We start from the raw sequence: 14334 nt of genomic DNA on the forward strand, positions 1-14334 counted from the left end.
AAATATTTCTACTGTTTTTAGTACAATATTGTCTTCCTGTCTCATTTATAAATGTTAACATACTTTTACATATTTAGGCGACAGGTCACATAAGACTTTCTGTCGGTTCGCTTTGGGAAGGTCACTGTACTTTCCATCTCGCGCCAGATTTCAAAACGCGCGACATTTCTCTTGTTTTCCTGCGGAAACAGACAGTCACAATGCCTCTATGGGGTAGAAAGTTATATCAACCCCGAGCCAATGAGAGGAATAAGAACCTGAAGTCGCCAAAATTCCGGATTCCTTTTACAGAAGAAGTATTCGACTCCGAAAAGTATCCTTACTCGATGTGTTAGCAACATTACTTGAGTGCGTTTGTCTTTGTTGGTTTATACGTGAAATGTATAACACTAGGACAACGATCTTCGCATTGAAGCATGTTAGGTCTCGTTCAGTATTAACGAACAAGTGTATACGCATAGAATAGGAATGAATGTACTGTATGCTACGTAACGACCGACGTAGGAGTTAGAATAGGAAATGGCGGACAGGATAGGCTTGCCTAGGTAAAATAAATAATCGTGAAACTGTGCGCGAAAACCACCAAGGAGCCCCATGAAACAAGCGAATAAGATCATTAAAAGAGCAATTCAAAATGTTCAGCTTCAGGAATCCCAAATTAGTGAGCCCTATGTTTTCTTTATTTGTTCATGTTACCAACTTGGGTAGCCTAACACTAGCAAATGTACCAATGACCATGCCTTGGCACAGAAACCAATGACATGTAAAAACTTTACAGAATAGCAGCAAATTTTAGTATTTTGAAGAGAACCTTGAAGTTAAAAATTGTTCAGACTTGTGTAGGCTAGGCTGATGTCAGAACTGGGCCTAGGCTAGGCAACTACTCTAAACAGCTAGGCTATTGCCTAGTTTTCTTTCAAAGATCATTTTTGGTAAAATGAAAATAAACCGTTCTTTGGCATAGAACTAGGCTCGCTGAGAAGAATTTTAATATGGTATAGCCTCAGCAACTTTTAGTTTTAAAGTGATACCGATAGCCTATCCCATCATTGCAAAACAAAATATGTGTTGTAGGGTAGAAGGCCTTATCTGTGTCACTCCAATCATTTTTGTATCCATGCCATTGCAAAAGAATGAATAACAATACCCCCAACTTCCCCCTTCCACCTCCCCTCAAAAAAATTTTTCATATATTTACTAATAGTATTAATAACAATGGTAGGCTACTAATAAAATAAATAAAATAGAAAAAAATAATAATAAACAATTAACAAAATCATAGCCATACGATTAAAAGCATTTATCATTATGAGAACAAAATAAAGTATACAAAAAGGAGCAATTTGTTTTTCAAAATATTTTCCATAATTATCGTTGTTCAGAGAGTATAAGGAGCAACTTGCTCTCTATCAACAGCCGCTTTGGACGTGTCAAAGCAGCGGAGACTCAGGGTTAACGTATGAAGAAGCTCATGCCTCGGAACTCCAGTACAAAAATGTTGTAGGGGAAAATATATCAATACCACTGCAGAAAACCATTCTGCAAATGGTACATCACAGTAAGTGCTTTGTAACTGTTATTTAATCATACATGGATTATCAAATTGCAGAAATTATGAAGTCCTTCTTAAGAGTACACACTATCATGGAAAACTTGTGAAAATGGAATATTACCAAAAATTAACGATATATAAAAAAAAAAAATGAAAATATTTCACAGAATGTCGTACTTTCTGTCATGCAAAGTCAACAATGTTGTTTTTCAGGAATATTATGGACATGTGTTGGGAACCCTGAAATGTATGGAACGCCAAAAGGACCACAGTGACATGTACCACTACTAATTTGACATGTACTACTACTAATTCGAAGTGTACTACTACTAATTTGAAGTGTAATACATGTAAAATGTCGCGTACTACTACTAATTCGAAGTGTACTACATCTAAAATGTCGCGTACTACTACTAATTCGAAGTGTACTACATCTAAAAAGTCACGTACTACTACTAAATTGGAGAGATGGCGCTATTCACAATCTTTCCGATACCATGTCATCGAGTTGCGCATCTGCATTAAAATAATGATGAAGAAAACATATTCTTCAATACTCTGTTGATTCAAATGTCTATTTTACAGTTTATACCTTTAAGGTCTGTGGCAAATATAGAAAATAGCATATAGTTAAGCACAGCTGGGGAATCTAAAGCATTCTTGACATTTCTATGACTGGGAAATTGCTGCTTGTGAATAATAGTGGGTATAACAATTTTAAGAGTTAAAAACTGGTGTATTTGATATATATATATATGTCAAAAACTCGATGAACATGTCAAAAAAATAGAAAACGGCGCCCAAACGCAAAATGCTGCTTTACATTCAGAAAAGACCGGTGAGGTGCTACTGTTAATGAGCTTAAGTTAGGCTTCCTAGACTTTTTCTATATGCTAGGCCAGGCTGCGGCTAGGATATAGTGTCTAATTTAAATGATATTCCAAAACTGCTACTTGTTTAAATTATATACAGGTCTAGTACCGTATGCATTTTAGGTGTTCTACAAATGGCCTGGATATAGGCCTACTTAAGTACTAGGTCATGGATTAATTCCGAGCATAACTTAAGAGCCCAAATATACGTTACCGTTTAAATTTAGATTTTGGCACAGTAATGTGTGTATATGCAGAGCCAGTGGCGTAGGAAGGTACTTTTGAGTGGGGGGGCTGAAGACTGATGGCCAGCCTGGGGGAGGGGTCTAAGGGGAGGGGGTTTCCCCCTCCCCTTTGGAATTTTTTGCATTTCCAGGTGGCCTCAGATGCAATTTGGTGCAATATAGCACACTTCAACATCCACTCCATTTTGTAAACTTAAATTTTGTATTTTCACCTGGCCTTAGATGCAATTTGGTGCTCCAAATGAGATTTTTTTTCTCATTTGGAAATGAAAAAGGGGTTTTCTGACTTGCGAACTGGGGGGGCGGAATGATACTTCCGCCCCTCCACATTTTTCACTGGGGGGGCTGGCGCCCCCCCAGCCCCCCCGGTTCCTACGCCCTTGTGCAGAGCTTAGTATGCGTAGGATTAGGAGTATATATGTACGTGTCAGTCTTCCTGAATGTTCCCCTTCTCCTTGCCTTCATTACTAATACTATAATCACCATTGTCTGTGACCATTGGGCATCACAAAAATAAAATCCAGTGGTGGCAAAGCAACAAGTTTTCGAAGCCCCAGCAGGTGGAACCATCGATCCCCAAGAATGTGCTTAATGTAACTTCAGTTTTTAACTCTTAAAATTGTTATACACATTATTATTCACAAGCAGCAATTTCCCAGTCATTGAAATGTCAAGAATGCTTTTTATTCCCCAGCTGTGCCAAAGTACATGCTATTTTCTATATTTGCCACAGACCTTAAAGGTATAAACTGTAAAATAGACATTTGAATCAACAGAGTATTGAAGAATATGTTCTCTTCATCATTATTTTAATGCAGATGCGCAACTCGATGACATGCTATCGGAAAGATTGTGAATAGCGCCATCTCTCCAATTTAGTAGTAGTACGTGACTTTTTAGATGTAGTACACTTCGAATTAGTAGTAGTACGCGACATTTTAGATGTAGTACACTTCGAATTAGTAGTAGTACGCGACATTTTACATGTATTACACTTCAAATTAGTAGTAGTACACTTCGAATTAGTAGTAGTACATGTCAAGTTAGTAGTGGTACATGTCACTGTGGACCTTTTGGCGTTCCATAGAAATGTGTTTGGCAAGTTCGTGACATTTCAGCTATTTTAAGAGAAATCTGTTACTTTTAATTTCTGATTTCTATTGAATATTTAATATCTGCTATTGACGTACAATACACAGAACACCATCATCAAATCCTCCTTCACCTCACACATTCCCATCAAGATATCCTGTGCTTTTTGATCAACTTTCATTGCATTTGTTTTTAGCATTTACTGCTATTGTGAAAATTGCCATTCAGTCCAAACAATTAAAATGTTAAGCAGTATGCTTTTAACAGACGTACAAGAAGAATGTTCATTATGCACCCTTCCATTCCCTCCCTGCTATGCCCTTCCCTGCTATGCCCTTCTTTACTATGCCCTTCCCTGCTATGCCCTTCGTTACTATGCCCTTCCCTGCTACACCCTTCCCTGATATGTCCATTCCTGCTATGCCCTTCCTTACTATGCCCTTCCTTAATCTGCTCTTCCCTGCTACAGTATGCCCTTCCCTGCTATGCCCAACCCTGCTACAGTATGCCCTTCCCTGCTACTTTTCCTGCTATGCCCTTCCCTGTTATGCCCTTCCCTGTTATGCACTTCCCTGCTATGCCCTTCCCTGCTATACCCTACCTTGCTGTGCCCTTCCCTGTTATGCCCTTCCCTGCTATGCCAGGGTTGGCCGGTTTTTACCGCCCCGGGAAAAACAAGTTTTTTACCGGTTTTTACCGGGAGGTTTTTCCCACCTATAAGTGGGAAAAACTGGGAAAAACCGGGAAAAACCTCAAATTATATAGAATTCCTAAAAACTCATGTGGAACTTGTGGAGGAGCATAGAATCTACAAGAAAATGGCATCTTATGGTAGGGGGTTGGGTTACATCCAAAGAACAGCTATGATCTATAACTTGTGAGTTTACCGATTAGACTATTATAAATAATTCAAATAAATAATATATTGGATGCTGAAATCAACCAACTTTATTTTCCTATCGAGATGCATAATTCCATTATATAGAGAATGGACTCGTATCAAACTGTTGGTGCCTCCTAGGGCTATGGTTCGTCATATTATACATGCCACATTAGTCCGCTCAGATCCAAATGATGATTCACATCCAAGAACGATCACTTCATGTCTGCGATAAATTGTACTCTGTTCACACTTCGCACTAGGCACTGTACTATGCTTATATTGCTTATAGGCACTGTACTAAGTGACTGTTGTGACATCAACTAATTTGAGAATAAGTAACAATTGGAACAGTTACTTGTGTTGTTGATACTCCTACCTCTTCAGTTAGCCTATACACAGGAAGTGCCCAGTATCACCTCACCTGTCCACCTCAAAGTGTTTAATCACTCATGCATGAAGTTGTATAATAATTGGACCATGTTTGCATCAAGGTAAACAGTTTGGTTGTGTGAATGGCTCCATAGGGCCATTGTGCGTTTAATACTTTAATTGGGCCCATGTGCCTTACAAAGTTTCAAAGCAGTTTCTATTGAGCCCCCTGGATTGAAGTTCACCTCAATAGACTATTGCCTACTGTATTAATGGAATGGAATGAACTGTCTGAGCACATAATATTATATTATTATATGGTTCCTTGTCCCTTTGAGGCTTTGGATGCCATGGTTCGCCACTTCGTTCTATCCTCCGCTGTTCATGCCACATAATAGGCCTGAAGAATTTAGGAGGGGTGAATGTCCCAGTGTAGACCTATAATGGTTTGGGCAATAGGCAATGCATACTGTTAAAGAGATCGTGACAGAATACTATACATGTGCAATACGAAAAATACTCTTTTTTCCACAAAAAGTAGAATAAGAATGTGATAAAATAGCTCAAAATGAAGCTAAGAAACTCCCATATTCAATAAAATATGCCTGTCATGAAACAATATCGTGCCTACTGATGACCCTGCATTTTACGGACAATTAATACTAGTTTTCGAGACGGAGGCGGTTTTTACCGGTATTTACCAGTTTTTCCCGGTTTTTACCTGGTTTTTACCGCTTAGTGGGAAAAACAGGTTTTTCCCGGGAAAATGCCAACCCTGTGCTATGCCCTTCCCTGATATGCCCAACCCTGCTACAGTATGCCCTTCCCTGCTACTTTCCCTGCTATGCCCATCCCTGCTACAGTATGCCCATCCATGCTATGCCCTTCCCTGCTACGCCCTTCCTTGCTATGCCCTTCCCTGCTACAGTATGCCCTTCTCTGCTATATCCTACCTTGCTATGCCCTGCTATACCCTACCTTGCTATGCCCTTCCCTGCTATGCACTTCCCTGCTACACCCTTCCCTGCTATGCCCTTCCTTGCTATGCCCTTCCCTGCTACAGTATGCCCTTCTCTGCTATACCCTACCTTGCTATGTCCTGCCCTGCTATACCCTTCCCAGCTACATCCTTCCCTGCTATGCCTTTCCTTGCTATGCCCTTCCCTGCTACAGTATGCCCTTCTCTGCTATGCCCTTCCCTGCTATACCCTACATTGCTATGCCCTTCCCTGTTGGAGAATCTATGACAAAGAAACTCAGAAATTGTTTCTGTCTTGCTCACCTTCTGATTTAATTTGCTATTGGTTTAATTTTCAGGTACTGGATCTTTAGAATTTTTAGTTGACAGAATCGAGGAACAATTCAACACCCAATTCCATGTCGGGGAAGTCGTGGAACTAGCTAAATGTAAAGGGAAAATGTAAGTATTAATGACGTGGTACTCTGTTCTGGCAATACCTGAGATATAAAAGAAGAAGTTAATAATTATACATTGCCATGTGGTGAATTGATTGTGTTTTTTTAAGAGTGAAATTTGTACAAAATTGTCAAGGAATTCCCAGTGTTACTATGATTTTTTCTCCATATCTCTTTTCACAGAGTAAAGGGGAAAATTGTGCAGGTTAAAAGCGAGCCGGTAAGTAATATCTTTCATGTTTGTACGTTACTTAATATTGTACATTCTCGTATTCATTAAAGGTTGGCCAGTAAGGAAGTTCCCTCCCCTAGAATCCTATACCTACAGTATGCTGTTTCTAAGGTTAGCCAGTTAGGCAGAATTAGTGTTTGCACGGGTTATCCGGGTACCCGCCCGACGCGATACTACCCGGTTCCTAATTTATTCCCCCGAATCCTACGTAGTGTGATTTAAAAAAAAAAAAAATTGGCAAATCGACGGTTCGGCAGATTTCCCATTGACTTAGTGTGGTGTTAGGCTACTATGTGGTCGAAGATAACAGCAATAACGAAGGCACCCGCCCGACGCGATACTAACCGGTTCTTAAATTATTACCCGAATCCTTCGCAAAGTGTGAATATTTTTTTGCAAACCGATGGTTAGGCAGATTTCCCCCATTGACTTAGTGTGGTGTTAGGCAACCATGTGGTCGAACGTAACAGTAATTATGAAAATATCCATGGATATCTTATAACTGCGTCACAATTTCAGCAAATAAACAGATGGTTAGGCCTAGCTAGATTTCTCATTGACTTAGTGTGGTGTGGTGTTTGGCTACCATGTGGAAGAAATTATTATTTATTCATTCTTTATTTCATGGAAGGAAAGGCTGACAAGGAGTTTTACGAGACGTTTACGGATTATAGATGGGATAACTAAAAAATAGTAATCGCATGTGGCTGTTTACTAAACATTTATTCCAAATGCGATCAAATTGCGCGAATCGTGCAATCTCGCGGCTAATGCGAACCCTGTGCCTGCATAATAGATAGTAGTAGTAACAACTGTTTACGAACTAAATTGGATATTTATATGGTGTGATCAATAGACGTGGAGAGCAAGCATAAGCAGCGACGGCAGTGCGATGTTAGTAGTAATGTTAATAATATTAACAAGTAAATGAAAGAAATAGAAAATAGAAATTATTGAGGAAGGTTTTATACCTTATCTTACACTTACGTTTTTGAATATGAAAACATTGTCAGTAGAGAATATGATTCATTTATAATAGCATCCAATATGTCATTTCTTGAAAATCGTGATACTCGAGGGTAAACAATTTTTTTCCGGGTACCCGGATACCCGACGGGTAACGGCTCTCGGGTACCCGGTTCCGGATTTTTGGACCCGTGTAAACACTAGGCAGAATCCTGCCCTAGTATCCTATACTTAACAGTATGCTGTATTTAATGTTGGCCAGTAGAGCAATTCTCTAGAATCTATGCTAATTATCCTGTTACTGTATCTTACAGAACCAGACTTGTAATGGGTCTCCATCCAGTGATAAAGAGAACCACAGCATCGAACCAGAGCTTTTACGAAAGAGCAAGTCAAACAAGGTAATTTTTAGTTCAACTTCACATCATTTTGTTAGCATTGATAGATACATATATGCAACATTAAAGGTTGGATTGTCTCGATATATCTGGACAACAGGTAGAGTGTGTCTGGCTAAAGGAGACCCCCCCCAAAAAAAAAAAAAGGAGTCTTCTTTCATATATCAGTGTATTTTACTAGTACTGTATTTGTAATTTCTACAGGTTTGAGTAGTTTTTCCTAAACTCACACATGGACTACAGGTCAAGGGTGTCTGGATAAGGAGGAGACCAAAAAAAAAAAAAAAGTGCAGCCTTCTATCACACATTGGTGTATTTTATTACTGTAAATGGAATTTGTCGTGCTTGGAGCATTTTCTCTTAAATACAATGCAATTGGGTCATAACTTTTGTAATGTTTGATTGAACACGTATCTACCATATCGTACAGTGATACAAATATGTAGGGTACCGTACTATCATAAAGGAATGGAATTGAATGATTGGTTGGTTATTGTACCTGGATGTTTCAGGATCTCCATAACAGATGCTTGGAATCGTCTGAAATGAACACTGTTACTTATATATAAGAAGATTATGAACTGTTTTTTTTGTTTGTTATAAAATCATTCATCTCATCATGGCTATGGTATTCATATAGTGTTTTGCCTTAAATTGTTTAAACTATTAAAAATGTTACTGTACATGTTGTATTTATTTAATAAGAAAATATTATTTGAAACTTCATCAGGTCATTCTGTGTGACCTTGCAGTAGGGAACTGTTCAAAAAATGTGACAAATAATCCCAAAGTGGTAAAACCATTACTGGCTACAACTTCTCTCTTATGATAATAATAATATTTGATTTTTATATAGCACTTTATACCAGCGATAGGTCTCAAAGTGCTTTACAGACCTGGTATAACCGCTGGTAAATGATAACCTGTCTCAGAGACAATCCCTCCAGGGGGCTGCAATTATTAACTGTGCCCAATGAAAAGTTACCTCACAGGTACCCAGTTAACCCCTGCCTAGGTGGAGAGAGGCAAGTGAGATAAAGCATCTTGCCCAAGGACATAACGTAATGAACCAGGCAGGAATTGATCATGATGATGATGCTCCATCAGTTTGCTCTGTGTTTCAAACATCTTGATCTTAAGATGAATTATGGGAATATTAGCTTATCCTGCTGTTGTTCTCACTATCAACTTGCTGCTGTGCATAGATAAAGTATTTTTCTCCTATATTTACTAATTAGTTTATTTTTCTCTCTCCAGAATAAACCGCTCTACTACAACATTCAAATTGGTGGTAAAACTGGCAAGGTCATAAGCTCTGTACCTGCCTCAGATCTTATGTAAGTTGTGAAGAAAGAGCTGAATTAAAACAATGATGTAAAGTCTGTTTGATCTTTTTTTGAACATTTATAAAAAAATGTCAATATTTTCAACCACTTTGTATCTGAAATCTTCGTATGCACTTCATTGTGTCAACGATTTTGTACAATTCTGTTCTAAATTGAAAAGATACCAAATTTGAGTTCAAAAGTTGAATTGGGAGCCACCAGATGTGTAAGTTGTAATCCATAGGCCCTTGCGGGTTTCTCCCAACATTTGTGGGGGCTTAAACTTGGTATTCTGAGCTTCTTAATGTACCGGCATCACATATGCAGCATAAATGTCTTCCACGGTTCCATCCCCCACCATGGATTGCAGGTATCTACTCTTTTCCCATAGGACGATGTGTAAGAGCTATTCATACAATAAGAGAAACTTTCACTGATTTAAACAACAGATTCAAACATTTAATCACTGTATTCTGCATGGTATTCTGCACGGTATTCTTAGCTTCCTCGTACAGTTTCAACAAAGACACAATAGGACTGCCATGTATGTAACGTTTTCTTTTCTTCCGTCGCAGCCGATGTGAAGATGTTCCTGCACCAGAATTCATCTCTCTGTTGATCCGCTCCAATGCTCTCCAGGCTGGGACGAAGTCTAACAGCACGTGGGTGGTGACCCCAGATGTGGTCAAAGCTCTGGACATTCGTAATAAGTTGATCGAGACCATGCTGCCTTCCACCCGGGTAAGTTTCAGTTTGCGAATTGTGGTGCGAGGGATAGCTCGTGCCATCACACGTATATTCAAGTTATAGGAATCCACTGTTTCATGTAACATGGACCACACACTGTCTGAGTCAGCCAGCAGCGTTCAGTCGAGTCAGGCATTGTGCTGTCCCCCCCTTTTCCCATTGTTGATAGTTTATAGACAAACTGTTGTAGTACTGTAGGTCATAAGTGGGGTCTGGTGAATGATAGCATGGAATTAACGTAAGTATTGAAGGCGATGGCCAAAGGCAATGAACTAGTGATCTAAGGATTGCAGGTTCTAGTCCTGGCCAGATCATTATATTGTGTCCTTGGGCAAGGTACTCTATCTCCATTGCCTCTCTTCACTCAGGTGTAAAACTGGGGACTTGCAAGGTAAGTTGTGAATATAGTTGAGTATGCCAGTTTGTGGCTACACCCAATGGGAAGTCCCCCAGTGTGAGATGTGGTACAATGTAGTGCCCAGGAGCCTACTGCTTAATATTTCAGAATGATTTTAGATAAGTTTCCTTAAATAACAGAAATTTTTCAAACTGGTTTAAGATTTGAACACAGTGATTGTGTGGTCATAATGGACATTTTAGAAGCAGATATTTTGACACAGGTCTGTTAACGAGGCAAACATTCTCGTGGAAATCTATTTCAGTGTCCTTTTTTTATCTGCCTAGATTTGCTTCTCTGTAAGTAAAACTTGTTAACTTTCTCTGCAGTAGAAAGAAAGAGTTAAAAGATATTTATTATTCAATGTGTAAGACATTTAACTTCATTTGGTTGCAGATATCCATCCGTGGTTTAAAGGGTGCTGCGAAACGTAAGCCGACCGTGACAAGCCCCAACGCCCAAGCCATTAAGAAACCAAAGGTGGAGAATGGGTGTAACGCAGACCTTGCTGATGGAGAGAAGACCCCTCCAAAGAGAGATTCTAATCCAGTCGTCATCGTTGACACGGACAGTGAGGAGTACCAAGACGCCAGCAGCGTTTCTCCGAGCCCGGAGAAGGTCCTCTTGGATCACAGCTACAGTTCTCCTCAAGCCAAGACCAAAGGGTCGGCCAGCCCGACCCCAGAGGAGGCATCCAGCATCAGTAGTCCACAGCCAGAAAAACCTCCAACGGTAGTCACGAAGCAGGGCGTCCTAAGAGCACTGGGCTCGGTGAAGGAAGAAGGGTTTAAAGTAACGCAAAAGAGGTCGAAAAAGACCAAAGTGGAAACGCTTGAGAAGGAAGGGGGGACGAAGAGCAAATCTGTCAGAAAGCAAGTGAACATTGAACAGACAGTGGAGATAGTCAGCGATTCTTCCGAGTCGTCGGATTCCTCAGACTCTGACATTATTCTCATGGACCTATCCAAGAAACTTTCCCCTCCGAGGGGGCCGAAACCTCCGGCACCCGTCAGGAGGACTCTAGCAGATCATTTTTTATCAATGAGTAAAGGTAAGGATAGTCAAACTACTTCTAAAAGGACCGCGGCAGACAGAACAGTTACGAAAGCCACGCCTAGTCCACGAAAAACAAAAGTCGCGGTCACGAAAAAGAGAGCTAACGTCGGCGGGACAAAAGTTGCAAAAGTCGACGCTTCTAAACTTAAGCAAAAATCTATCGTGGGGGCGAAGAAAGGAAACGCAAAAGTGGTCAGAAAGAAGCCTTCGACACAGACAGACAGACTCGTCAAGGCATCCCCTGCGAAAGTTTCCAAGACGGAGGGAAAATCTGTCCCCTTGAAAAAATCACCAGCAAAATTATCACCAAAGAAAGGGTTAACCACTCCCAAGAATTCTCCGTCAAAAAAATCTGTGAGTTTGGCGACTCTTGCAAGGTCGCTGAAGTCTTCACCGAAGAAGAAGCTTAGCGACGGGGCGAGGGGCAAGACGAACAGTCCGGCTAAATCGAGAACCCCGGTAAAGAGCCAGAAGGGGAAGGGTAAAAGTCCAACAAAAGTTTCAAAAACATCCCCGAAGAAGACGCCGGTCGTCAAGAAGACTCCGCTGAAGCAGAGGAAGTTATCGCTAAAAGCTTCAAAGTCAAAGGTAGGAAACACTGTTAAGCTCTAAGTTTCCCATGGGCCTATTTATTAATTTTTTCGCTGTAGCTGCTCCTACCACTTGCCGTAATGTCCGTTACTGATAGCAGAAACTAGTAAAAACTGTGGTACTGCCTCGATCAAGTTGCTGTAGGTGCCCTCAAAATGATCGCTACCATTAAAGTTCATAATTATCAAACTAAATCAAGGCTTACAAATTGTCAGAATCTGAGCACTGCGATAGTTTTGTCAGAAACAATTGTCAGAAGCATGTGTGGGGAATAGTGAGTATGTTTATGTACAGGTTCACATGTGGTCTCATGGTTACTGGCTTGGAGGGTGCCCTTTCAAATATTTGAAAATTGCTTGGTATCCTTTTGAAAGCTGTAAAATTACCATCATACTCTGCAATTTGGATGAACATCCAATCTTTTCCTAAACAAGACACGACTTGCCCCTCTTTATCCTATACTTGAGCTCTACTGTACAGATATATTTTCCTCTACCTCTTTTAAAGAGAGAAAAAAAAAATAGCCACCTAATTATGTTTCAACATAATTTGTTTAAAAAACTGTGGTAACATTTGCGCAAGTCCCTGAAACAAAATATAGTTTAGGAAATTATTAATAAATACCATCAATAAGGTGAAAAACCCATCGCAATGATAATGTTTCAAATTGGGACTAACTTTGTACCTGTTGCACAACTAAATGATAGACATTCAAAATATTAACAGAATCCAGAAGAGCAAAGACTGCATTTTTTTTATTGGAAAGACTGCACAAAGATATGAGAAACCAAAGCAAGTCTGTGCTAGTGACAAGTTACTTTTTGTATTGTAGATTTCTGCAGGATCACATGCAAGCAGTCGAAAGTGCGACACGGTGTCCCAGAAACAAAAATTTTTTAGGTCAAAATATGTCTGCGGAGTCAGATCTTGCTAAAGAGCATCAAGCACACAGCAATATCGTCTGGAAGGAAAACAAATTGATGGTTGTGTCCTTGTAAACCTCCAGGTACTTTTCCCCCCTAAATCTCTTCATGATCTGTTTTCATATTTAATATAGTTTAATTTGTTTGTGATCGTTTTTTGGAACCTTTTGCTTTTCTCACCAGTCCTTAAAGCAAGTGACACTCTTCAACTTTTCAAGCAAGAAGAAGACACAACCTGAGTACAACAGTAGCGATGACGACGCCCTCATCCTCTACAAGATAGCCAAGCCTACTCCACCATTCACACCCAGGGAACCTCCAATAGCTGCTAAGTAAGTCATGCATCTGGGTTAATATAACAAGATCTGATTCTTCTGGGGCAGGGAAAGGGGCGGTGAGAACTAACCTGTTTGGAGAAGGCAAAGATATAGACTTTAATCATTATCAAAGGAGAGGGCTTCATAAGAGCAGTTTGGCTTTTCCTTTTTTTCTTTTCAGTAAATAAGCCATGCATTTAGGTCCATAAACAAGAGTTGATTCTTCTTGGGGGGAGTGGTGGGGGTAGGGGAAGGGGAGGGTAAGGGGAGGTGGTGGGGTGGGGAGAGGTTAGAAGTAAACTTTCAGGAGAAGGAAAGAAATAACAAACTTCAAGATGTGCAGATAATTGATTCAGGATGTGTAGATGATTGATAGCTGCCAAGTTAGTCATGCATGTGTGTCTGTAAAACAAGATTTGATTCTTCCTGGGGGGGGGGGGGGTTGGTGAGAACTAAACTTTTTAGAGAAGAAAAATAGGCTTCAAGATGTGTATATGATTGACAGCTGCCAAAAAGGAGAAGACTTATAAGCAGCTTATCTATTCTATTTTACTTTTTCTTGTGTGCATGATTACAGAGAGTGCCAGGCAGGCATGCAATAATGGTGATCTAACCCATTATGGTCATTATATAATTGAATTATAATAATATACACCTAGTTGTAATACTACAAAAATGCCATTTGGAATTTCAGCCTAGTATATATATATATATATATATATGGTTATATTGCCTTATTTTTCTCTTTTTAAGTAAAATTGTTATCTTGATTTCATTCACATTTTCAGAATGATGAGGGCAAAGCGGGCAAATGACAAGAGCCTATATAATAGACTGGTGGGACAAGCTGCAAGAATGCTGACCAAGAAACAGATCCTAACCCTTAAACCTCTCATACAAGGGGACGTTATGGCTCGGGCCCAGGTGTTTGAGGCCAGGATGAAATGGTGAGG

General features: G+C 39.9%; 1 protein-coding gene across 2 annotated transcripts in view; it reads left to right on the plus strand.

Moving 5' to 3' along the window:
- Positions 1-96: 96 nt before the first annotated feature.
- The window catches only part of LOC139982074 (tyrosine-protein kinase BAZ1B-like), a 32332-nt gene continuing 18094 nt past the window's right edge, over positions 97-14334 (plus strand). Inside the window, exons 1-10 of one of the 2 annotated variants that reach the window (XM_071994595.1) lie at positions 97-313; positions 1383-1558; positions 6331-6433; positions 6613-6649; positions 7942-8028; positions 9283-9362; positions 9926-10091; positions 10891-12138; positions 13248-13396; positions 14170-14328. In XM_071994595.1, the coding sequence (XP_071850696.1) occupies positions 201-313; positions 1383-1558; positions 6331-6433; positions 6613-6649; positions 7942-8028; positions 9283-9362; positions 9926-10091; positions 10891-12138; positions 13248-13396; positions 14170-14328 (2318 nt within the window). In that variant the 5' untranslated portion in view covers positions 97-200. The remainder of the gene's footprint in view (positions 314-1382; positions 1559-6330; positions 6434-6612; positions 6650-7941; positions 8029-9282; positions 9363-9925; positions 10092-10890; positions 12139-13247; positions 13397-14169; positions 14329-14334) is intronic. The other variant, XM_071994594.1, reaches the window with a different exon arrangement.

This window comes from Apostichopus japonicus, chromosome 16, assembly GCF_037975245.1.
Source record: "Apostichopus japonicus isolate 1M-3 chromosome 16, ASM3797524v1, whole genome shotgun sequence".
Lineage (NCBI taxonomy): Eukaryota > Metazoa > Echinodermata > Holothuroidea > Aspidochirotida > Stichopodidae > Apostichopus > Apostichopus japonicus.